Source organism: Melanaphis sacchari, unplaced genomic scaffold (genome assembly GCF_002803265.2).
Source record: "Melanaphis sacchari strain LSU unplaced genomic scaffold, SCAv2.0 Contig314_pilon_pilon, whole genome shotgun sequence".
NCBI classification, from domain to species: Eukaryota; Metazoa; Arthropoda; class Insecta; order Hemiptera; family Aphididae; genus Melanaphis; species Melanaphis sacchari.
The window spans coordinates 1-11,853 of record NW_020271188.1 but is presented as its reverse complement, the minus strand read 5'-3'; the positions used below and the strand labels follow the sequence as shown (position 1 = coordinate 11,853).

Sequence of the window (11,853 nt, the reverse complement as noted above, 5' to 3'; positions counted from 1 at the left end):
GGCTCAGTTTATAAATTTAATAATAAAATTATAACAACACTAGTGGACTATATTTTTGATTTTTTTAAATTAATTATTTTTAAAGAAATTATTCAATTTGCTTTTTGGTGACACATTACGATTATTTTTTAACTCTTCAATTTCTATTGAAAAATGTGCGCGTTGTATAAGTTTTATAATAGTTTTGGTCGCCATTAAGACCTCGTTTACATTCAACGGTCCGACGATACGAGAGGTATTGTTCCGTTTCGATAACGCATTATTTTTATACCTTAATAAATACGAAACGACATGTAGTAATTTGGTCAGCGACGAATATTTATTGATATCTAACGACACGTCTTTTTGTGAGGTGCATACAACGATTAGTGCGGTCTTTTCCTCACTTTGAACATCGTTAACATGTTCAATGTTTTTTACGTATGAAGTTGAACATTTAAACGTATTACTCTCCAGCCATGCTGGACCATGCCACCACTGAGTGTTATATTTTAGTTCGCTAGGCGTACACCCACGCGACAACACGTCTGCTGGATTATCGCTTGACGTCACATGCCCCCACTCCGCGCGATCGGTCAACGTGTGGATTTCACCTACACGATTCGCAACAAACGTCTTTCACCTGTTCGACTCCGCGGATATCCAATCTAACGTGACGGTCGAATCCGTCCATAAATATCGTCGTAATATATTCAGATTAAGTGCAGGTATAATTACGTTTATTAGACGCGATAAGAGAAGTGCTGCACATAGCTCTAGTCTGGGGATTGAAATAACCTTTACTGGCGCGATACGAGACTTTCCACATACTAATTGCGATTTAACGATGCCGTCCGTGTCTATTGTGCGCATATATATACACGCACCGTATGCCTTCATAGATGCATCAGCGAATCCGTGTATCTCTATTTGTTTATTCTTGTCGGAACCCAGCCACCGAGGTATACTAAATGAATTGAGCTCATTTAGACAATTATTGTATGTTTCACACTCCAATTGTATGTGATGTGGAACTGGGCTGTCCCAACCGATTTTTTCGCGCCATAAACTTTGTAACAATATTTTTCCCATCAATATTATCGGGCCTACTAGGCCTAATGGGTCAAATAACGTTGCTAGGCCTGCAAGAATGTGTCTTTTTGTTACTTCACCTTTTACCTTCGGTACTTGTACGACATACGTGTAGTAATCACTTTTCGGCTCCCAGTATAAACCTAAAGTTTTCACGCTTTCCCTATCCATTGGTACGGTCGTTATTTCATTTTTATTATGATTTAGAAGTAAATCTGTATGATTCGTTGTCCATTTCGATAGTTCAAATCCCCCACCTCGCATAATCGAAATTAATTCGTTGCGCAATTCAATTGCTTCCAACAACGAATCTGCCCCGGTCAGGCAATCGTCTACACAAAAATCATTTTTAATTATTTCTTTTAACTTCGTGTTAGTGGTCTTATCGCCGAGACGATTGATGCAACTTATTGCTAAAAAACCTGCTGGCGCCAACCCATAAGTAACAGTACATAGTCTATATACCTTTACTTCATCATTTGGATCTGATCTCCATAATACACGCTGATAGTCGCGATGGTCTTCGTGAACTAACACCTGACGATACATTTTCGTTATATCCGCCGAAAATGCATATTTATATGTTCTGAAACGTACCACGATATCTAATAGGTCTGGTTGTATTTTTGGTCCGTTCATTAGTGTGTCATTTAATGACACACCGCTACTAGTCTTTGCTGACCCGTCAAACACGACGCGTAACTTTGTCGTTCTACTACGATCGTTAATTACATATGAGTGCGGTAGATAAAAATATTTCGCGGAATCGATTAACTGCTTATCGCCGCCCGTATCATAAACGCGTTCCATATGATTAAGATTTTCGTACTCAGTCATAAACATTTTATACTTCATGTATAGTTCGGGATTCTTTATTAACCGTTTTTCTAATGATAGAAATCTACGTAGAGCTGAGGTGTATGAGTTACCCAGCTGATGACAATTTTCTTTGAACGGTAATTTAACTATAAATCTACCGTCCTCGTTTTGAGCGAGGTTTTCGTTAAAATGCGTTATACACGATTTTTCTTCGTCCGTGAAATTGTGCTTCGACGATAGTTCCTCCATTTTCCAAAATAACTCTATTTTGTTATCCAAATTTTGGTATTGATTTTGAGTTGTTAGTAGACACGAATTTAACTTTGTTGTACTTAATTGTGTTGATGTTTTACCTACAACCACCCATCCGAATAATGTTTTTTGCAAATACGGACCGTCTTTGGTTTTTAATTTCTCATTACACATTATATTCCAATAGGTATCACCTCCGATAAGAACGTCGATATTGCCCGGACAATTAAATGAAGGGTCTGCAACATTAACGTTGTCGGGAATGCTTATGGCGCGTATAGGTGTATGCGGTAATGAACCTGTTATTTTTGATAACACTAAAAACTCGATTGACGTTACGTACGAACTATTTAATGATTGCACGACAGCTGTTACTTTGTACTTTATATTGTTCTTCGACTCGCTTATTCCGCATATCGGTATATTTACTTTATGACGTTTGAGACCCAGTTTATGTACCAAATGATTCGTAATAAAATTACTTTGAGACCCGTTGTCTAATAATGCTCGGCCGTGTATATTTCTGCCGGCGGAACTTGATATTTTTATTATTGCCGTCGCCAATAGTACTTGATTATCGGTGTCGGCGGCATCTACAGTATGCGCTACCACTACTGCATCGTTTGATCCGTTACCTTGTATATTTCCTTCTTCCGAGCTGGCTTCTTTTTCTTGATGTAAGAGTGAATTATGTAGTTTTTGACATTTTCCACATTTCCTCGCGGGACATTGGTTTACCCGATGGTCGGACTTTTTTAAGCAATTACTGCATAATTTCAACTCGTTGACCTTGCTTATTCTAGAAGGTATATTAAGTGCTAAGAATACAGTACATTTATATATTGGGTGCGGTTGCTGACACAAGTAACATTTCATTTTATACGTTGTTAGGAATGTCGATGCCTCTTTTTTTGAGGTTCTAAATTTTGAGGTTTTGGTTGACGAATAATTTGGATCATTTTGCTTGAATATTAACATTTTTGCATTTTCGACTGACTCCAACATTTGACATCTCTTTCCCAGGAACTCCATCATTGACTGCACACTCGGTAAGTCGTCTCTCAACACTTCTACTTCCCACTGACGTATTGAATTTGTGTCAAGTTTTGTATAAATGACATGAAGTAGCAATGCACCCCAATTGTACGGATCATGTTTTAATGCTTTTAACGCTTGAATGTGTGCATTTAGTGAATCGGTTAAGTTTTTTAACTTAATAGCCGATTCTTTGTTAATCGGCTCCAAATCGAATATGCGCTTCGTATGTGTTTGTATTAACATTCGAGTATTGTTGTACCTCGTTGTAATTATTCTCCATGCAATTTCGTAATTTGTTGACGATGTTTCTAAATTTTTAATTAATGAACTAGCTTCACCTTCTAGTGCATTTCTTAAATAACAAAATTTTTCAATATCTGTTATTGATTTATTTGTGTGTACCAATGCGCAAAATATGTCTTGAAATGTAACCCAATCCTCGAACTTTCCCATAAATGTAGGAATCTCTAACGGTTTGAGTTTTACTAATGAAAAATTATGATTTTTTGTGACTTCGATTTGATCACCCTGTATTGTTTGTTGATTTTGTACGGACGCGTTGGTTCCCGATAGCTTATCGTCAACTTGGGTCATTAAATCGAAATATAGATCTTCAAACGCAGACCTATATTGTAATTGCTCATTATTACTAACGTCTAACATTTCGATATTGTTTTGAATTGCGTCGAATTCGCTCCATGCTTCGCGAATTTTCTCAGCCCTTAATCTTAATTGCGTTATGATCTTGGACTTTGGCTCATTTAGAAATGTTTGAAAACGAGTGAGTTGTGCTTTTATCTGTCCACGGCGTAGAACAAAAGCAGCCAATTCGTTATTTTCATCGGGCATTATGATCGACCTTTTCCCCTTATCTACCTACCGTTTTTACTGATATATTAATGTGGATATAGACTTAAATATATATTCCCCAACAATGTTTATTTTAATACAAGGACAGGATAATATAAATTATGGAAATAAAGCCGTTTTTATTTAAATAGGTGCTAAATTGCTAGACTCACTCACCTGGTCAGTTGTCTTCTTCCTTGATATTTCACCATACACTTATGGACTTGTAAGTCAAATTTGTTACAATGTATGTACCATTTGACGCGCACGTTCTGATCCGGTTCGTCTGGACCAATGTTTCGGCTCAGTTTATAAATTTAATAATAAAATTATAACAACACTAGTGGACTGTATTTTGATTTTAAATTAATTTATTGTTAATAATTGATATTGAGATTATTATAAATTTGATTATACGACGCGCAATGATCGGCAATGTTTCCGACGCGTCGTTGAAACTGGACTGGTGACCTGTGCCTTGTTATATAAGGCGTTATTACCCGACCCATGGCTATATCACAAATATTATCTGCACAACGATTGATAATATTTACTTAACATTTAACAATAGTTGTATGCCGAAAGCGTCTTACAAATGGGGGAAAAAACCATGCTATTGGTGGACACAGACTATCGCTGAACTCAAAAAGGAGTGCATGCGTCTAAGGAGGAAGCTGCGGAGATCTAGGGTACGGCACGAGGATTGCGCTACAAGTGTCGAAGAGTACAGACTTCTGAAGATGAACCTCAAGACGGAAATCCAGAAGAGCAAAGACAAAAGCTGGCACGAACTATGCAATCAGGTAGAGACCGACCCCTGGGGTACTCCTTACAAGCTGGTCACAAAGAAGCTTGTAGGACGGAGACTTATTACAGGGATAACAATACCTGGACGACTAGAAAGCATAGTTGATACTCTGTTCCCGATGCATCAGCCCCTCATCTGGCCTGTCGCGCGACCGACAAGAGAAGTCCCGCTGCTAACTGTCGCGGAACTAGCGTCGATTGGTGCAAGACTTCCTACGAATAAGGCCCCGGGGCCGGACGGAGTCCCGGATATCATCTTAAAGAGGATAATAGCGAAAAACCAGAGCTAATATTGGACACGCTCAACAGGTGTCTGTTACAGGGTCACTTCCCGAAACCATGGAAGGAAGCCACGCTGGTGCTATTACCAAAGGGTAAGAAACCATTGGAATTGCCGTCGTCGTATCGGCCGATATGCTTGATCAACATTATCGGCAAACTCCTCGAAAGAGTTATTAAAAAAAGACTGGAGGCTCACCTAGAAGAGACTAGCGGGATAAGCGATCGTCAATTTGGCTTCGTAAAAGGGCGTTCCACGATAGACGCTATAGAAAAGGCAATGGAAGTGGTGAATAAAGCAGGAACAGGTCCACTCTACAAGAGGGAGCTGTGTGCCATGGTATGCCTCGACGTGGCGAACGCGTTCAATTCGGCCCCATGGGCAAAGATCGAAGAGGCCATGGTAAAAAAGGAAGTGCCTGAATACCTGCTGTGAATCTTGAGAAGCTACCTGAGCGAGAGGGCAATTCTATACGGGGACAAGATGCGGCGCGCAGTAACCAGTGGGGTGCCCCAAGGATCGGTGCTCGGACCAATCTTATGGATCGTGATGTACGATGATTTGCTGCGCACCGCGATGCCAGGTAACATCCGAGGAGTGTCGAGTTCTAGCCTCATAGCTTTTGCTGACGATGTCGCAGTGTTGGCGACAGGGCATACAACAGCTCTCCTGGAAGAATCCATGAACTCATCTCTAGACGCGGTGTCAAGATGGATGGCGAAGACCGGTCTTACGCTGTCAGTGAGCAAGACCGAAGCGATAATGCTTACCACCAAACGCGGGTACACGCAGCCTAGATTCTACCTGGAAGGTGAAATGCTGCAACTGAAAGAACATGTGCGTTACCTAGGAGTAGAGATGTGTAAAAAACTGGGCTTCGGAAAGCACTTGGAGTGCGCAGTGGCCAAGACGACAACAACAATTGCCTTGCTGTCAAGGCTAATGCCGAACATCGGCGGTCCAAGGCAAAAGAAACGACAATTGCTAATGTCGGTTGCGCAGAGCCAGCTGTTGTATGCATCACCTATATGGGCGTCTGTATTAATTTTCGAGGTCAACAAAAAGGAGTTATTGAAACCACAGCGGCTGATGGCTAAAAGAGTGGCGTGTGCCTATACGACTGTATCAACAAACGCCATTTTGGTGGTGGCAGGTATGCTACCTTTGCATATCATGGTATCGGAGAGAAATATCGTACACGTGGCGAAGAAGGCGGGTTTAACTCTACCGGCTAAGCGAGAGCTGAGAGAGGACTCTATGAACAAGTGGCAAACTGAATGGATGCAAAACACCGGTACTGGAGGACGGACACGGCGGCTAATTCCGGATCTGAGACCATGGGTGTCGAGGTCGTTTGGCACAATAAACTATCACATCACTCAGTTTCTGACCGGACACGGTTGTTTCGGCGAATATTTGTGGAGGTTCAAGAAGCGTAACGCCACCGAATGTCAAGACTGCCTGGACCCTACTGATAGCGCCGAGCACGCGTTCTTTGATTGCGACCGGTGGTGGAGACAACGCAGGGAACTCGAAGTGAAAATGAACAAAGAATTTACTCCGGAAACAGCGGTGAAGACGATGCTCGAAAGCCGGAAAAAATGGGACGCAGTGTGCAGCTATGTGATCAACGTCCTCAAAACAAGAGAGGAAGAGGAACGTCAACGTCAGCGAGTTCAACGCCTTCGGGTTCCAGTCGGCAATTAGTATTTAAATAATTTTGTTGTAGCCTGAATGGCAAATTCGAGGGGACAGAGCCCCTTTTAGTGTAAATAATAATATTGTGAGGACCAGTGAGTGGGAGATTGGCCCACCACTGTCCAACGTTGTTTTGTCCGTTGTCTAATAAACGGCTTTCGGCTTTCTGGGGGTAGGATTACCGAAAGGCAAAGTTCCCCCCAGTTGGTCATGGTAAGCACATGCACATGCACAAAAAAAAAAAAAAAAGGTTAGGTTAACCTAACCTAATACCTTTAATGGACTTTTATTAATACCAGAAAGTTTAGAACTAACAGGTATAAAAATTACATTTTTGGGAACAGCATTTTCTTTAATAATAGAAATTGGACTACCTGTATCAATCAGTGCCTCCGTGGTCCAATGAGTTGTTTCACACATGACATCTATACCAAGCATAAAAATCTTTCCGTGTGTTGCGGGGTCGACTAGTTCTTCCAGGTTGCCCCGGAGACACTCAGCCCCTTTGTGTAACCGTGAGGTTGTCTCTTCCGGGCAGTAGCCCCGGATGACTCCCGGGGTCACGCCCGGGGCGCCGCCTCACCTCAGGCGCCATAATGAGTGACCGCCGCGGCCAGGGCCCGACGGATTATCGCCTGAGTCAAACCCCTTCTACTAAGGCGGTACTCCCACAACCACCACGAGTCCTTCCTCAAGTGTGCCTTCCCCGGTGCGGGCGAGCGCGAGTCCTCGGTGAGTCCACGCGGTCGTGCGCCTTGGGTCCAGCACCCTCGGAGCGTCGAGGCGCTATTAGCAAGCCGACTCGACGGGGCTTACTCTGAGTCCCGTGGTACAAGGTTTGAACCCGGCGTTCAGGACCTCGCAACTGTCTTGTCCGCAAGCAGGTCGATAGGGGCACCGCTGTGTGTACCGCGACGACCCCTTTATAGCGCGTACGGTTTTGCTCTTTATCGATAGATTGCCGTTTCTGCCGGTGCCTCTCTCGTATCAAGCCCAGAGCCAGCTGAATACGTGCACGTGCTTCGCCCGAAAGGTGGTCTGGCCACTCTGTTTTGAGCTCTCGGTCTAGGCAAGAACTTGTTCATAGGGAGTGAGGTTACCCAATTCACCCCGCAAGATGACCCGTCTGACCAGCCTCCTAGAAGGTCGGACATTCAGTTCATCCCGCAAGGTATTCCGTTCCTCACTCCCGGCTAGGTGGGTCTTAGTACGGAGTGCGTTCGACGATCTTGTGGGGGCGGCGTCTTAGGGACCTTGATCCGGCTATCGGGTCGCGCTTCGCCTGCCACTATCCGGTATTTCGCCCCGCCGCCATCGATGACGGCGACGGTCGTTCTGGCTAGGCCCACTCGGACGATTTGTTCCCCCGTGGATAGGGGAGACTGTCCCCATGTCTCTGGCAGTGCGCCGTGCCCTGTACGTACGCTCTCTAGCCACACGTCTGTCCGCTATGGTTTTAAAATTAGGTGTCCGGGTCGTGCCCGCGGGGTCGTCCTACATCTTTACGTTCTAGGACTTCCAGGGAGAAGTTTTTGAACGCAAGGAACATGGCCTCCGTAGAGGTCATGGTATCGCAGTCGCACGGAAAGTCCACAACTTCCGCTTGCGCTGCGGCTGCGAGCTTATTTCTTTCCTGGCTATATGCTGGTCTATCGTATAGCACATGCCGACCAGCGCCGCGTTCTTCCACGGGCTCGGGAATGTCCTCGTAGCCAGTGAGGTATTGAACGCAATGATTATGATTATGAAATAAAATATAAAACGGGAGTTCAAAATGCAAATGTAGACGCGCTATCTAGAATGTACACTGTAGACGAAATAAAAAATGAAAGCTATCCAGTATTTTTAAATAAATTCAAATCACAAGTAATAACAAATAAAAACGTACGAGAGGTAAACGGTAAATTAGTAGAAGCAACCGACGAGTATTACATAGTGTCAGAAATAGCTAAAAATTATAACTTCATGTCAGGAATAAATTACGAGCTAAAACAGAAATTCGGTGGAAATCAGATATAAACACCCAGTAAACATGTAGGGGCCGTGAATTACATAAAATATAACAATAGAAACATAATTTTCTTAACAAAAAAAAATAAAAATAACCAAAAGACCACCTACGAAAACTTGTATTTGTCCTACTAAATCTGAAAACATTCTGTGAGGAACTGTCATTGAATAAATTAGCAATGAATAAATTAGGTATTAAGGACAGGCTTGAATGGGCGCAGGTGCGTGCCATGATCCGATATGTATTTCGGAATACAAATATAGAGATAATCATATGTTCAAAATTTGAGTTTAGTGAGGAGGAAAAATTAATTATATTCAACCAATGTCACGATTCAGTGATTGGGGGACATGCAGGTATACACAGGACAATAAAAAAGATAAAGACACAATTTAACTGGAAGGGTTTAAAAGAAGACGTAATAAAATATGTTAAGAATTGTGAATCTTGTCAAAAGGGTAAAGTCACGAATAAAAAAATAAAACAACCCATGCTTATCACATCTACAAGTTTCCGTAATAGCACTATGACCAGAGAGGGTATATAATTTGTGTACTATTGTTTAATAAATTTTCAGTTATGTATAACTATTTTGTAACAGGAAAAGAAAAAATGTAAACATGATTAAGTGAAATCATGAAACAGTTATAAAAGCTGTTCTAATAATGTATTATTAACTAAAATTTGTATTTTCAGGAATAGAAAATATGATATTAACTCCCATGTATGAAATAAGTGTAAGCACGATTGATTAAAATCGTGTTAGTTATTAAGAAGTTATTTTTAAATGTATTTGCTAACAAGTAGCAAAATAATATTTTATCATAAACCAAAATACTAATACTAATATTAAGAGAAATGTAACAAAAGAAAAGAAAAAAATGTGAAACCACTAACACTTAAAAAATTAAGATAATGCGCAAATTTTTAAGATTTCTGTTTCTTACAAAACATAAATCTTTTTTTTGGAAGGGAGGTGTTACGTACTGTGTTATTTTACACATATATATTATACGGAGAGGTGATGTGTATACCGATGGAATAACATATTCAAACAGTGTAGTATCGAACGGCTATGGCGAACACCTGCACATCGTGATATTTATATAATGAATAAGACATGATCACGTCTGGACTTCTCAAATGTAGATAACAATGATGTTAACATTGTACCTATTAAACTGACATATTACTCTGATCACAGTCTTGTAGTTCTTACTGAACACTTTAATTTAGGGCTCCTTTAGGTCGGTAAGTCACCACCCTCGAGTCACCCTCTTGACGGTTAACATATATACAGGAGACCAGGGCGGAAAGAGCTCAACAAACTGTTAAGATATTGGAACGTCGAGGCGGGTCATATATCCTCAGGTCTCGTCTATAGTATTAGAGCAGTGTAACACCACTACGCATCTTGTGCATTATAATTGTACTGAGTTAATTGTATAAATAAAGACAATCTTTAACTTGCAAACATTAGTATTTCTATTTTTACGTTGATATATGATGCGACGTTGACAGCAAGGACCGCAATCCTCATCGACGTGCGGTTCAACACGGGTCGAACGATCGGTGCCGTAGAATGCCGACTCGAATCCTGCCCTGGCCGCCGCATGTGATATCCACGGTCTGCGCCTGATCATCGCTGCGTTCTCGATGCGAATCGCTTCTCTAGGACCGTTGCTCGGTTCCTGGTTCCGAACACGTATGTCTGTCATTCTGCGACGAGTGCAATTCTCAGCGCATGCCGGCTTTGGTTGTGACAGCCAGCTCCCGCCGGTAACAAGGCCGCCCTGCTGCTGCCGAACGGCATCTGCTAACTAACTCCTGCTCTGACGTTGCTTTCAGCCTCAGGTCCCAAGGAGCTCGCACCGGCCGGCCAGAGGTAGCGTCGACGCCTCATGTGGTATCTAGCCGTGCATTTGCCGCGAGTCACGTTCCGCACGAGTTCACGCCGGCAGCAAGGCTCGGTGGCCTCGCTATCAGCTTACTTTCAGGTCTTACGGAACATTTCTCGGTCATCAGTAACATATCGTTTCGTACGCTACCTTTGAGACAGGACGAATTCTGGCTGCAGCAATTGTAAGCGATCACGTGTGATGCGATTCGATCACTGCATGCCTTCCAGTCAAATTCGCACATCCACCGAAACGAGGCAGGTGACGTCAGTCGCTGACGATCAATCGCAGAAAGTTCTGTTGGTCCGGCTGGTTCACACGGACGACCCTTTGCCATCAATTCACGTTGTCTTCGCCCCAATCGTCGGCAAGCTTATCGTGCCACCGTCGACCCGCCCTTTAACATCGCAGACAAGCACGGCGCCACGGATCTGGTCGGACTGAACCCGACACGTCGGCGATATTGTCTGGGTGGGGTCAGAACTGAAGACTAGATGAAGATACACGATCAAGCTGACTTGTCCCGTGAGCTGGCCGCGGCAAGTGAAGTACAGAGATTGCTAAAACGCAGTACTCTGGCGGTTCGCGAACAGACGGCAGCCTTCGGCCCTCGTCACCGCATTACCTAAGAGGAATGCCTGTCTTGATGTCCCCTACCATCGGTCGTAGAAGCTCTTGGATGTAGCCTGCGCTGCTAACTGGCAAATTTTGTCTATCTGGTGCGGGGCCGCCTGCCTCGGCCCGCGTTAATTGAATAATTTATCTTTATCCTCGGTCTGACAACATTCCTTGCCGTGGCGATACATTGATCCAACGTACCAAGCATAAGCAGTGGATTGCCTCGTCGTTACGATGATCGTTTCGAGTCCTCGCTTGTGCCTAGACTTGTTTGTTAATTTTCGCTTACAATCTCGTTGTTGATTGCAGAGAACCACATTTGCTAGCATGACTTCCGCTTGGTTCTGGCACAGTGTTAGTATGTGCGGATCTGATTAAAATACAACGTTTGGTTAAGAGTTTTAGCAAACAGGCAGGTGCTGTTTACTGGCAAGCTGGGCGGTGGAAGGTTTGCTTATTTGAGCCGCAAAAGTTTGTACGCATTTGTTTAATGCAAGTTGCATGTCGTCCCT

The 11,853-nt window shown here is 43.0% G+C and overlaps 1 protein-coding gene across 1 annotated transcript; it reads right to left on the bottom strand.

The window, feature by feature from the left end:
* Positions 1–618: 618 nt before the first annotated feature.
* LOC112596257 lies at positions 619–4,029 on the bottom strand. Its single transcript, XM_025341775.1, has one exon. It carries the CDS (start codon positions 4,027–4,029, stop codon positions 619–621), a length of 3,411 nt encoding a protein of 1,136 aa, XP_025197560.1.
* Positions 4,030–11,853: the final 7,824 nt, after the last annotated feature.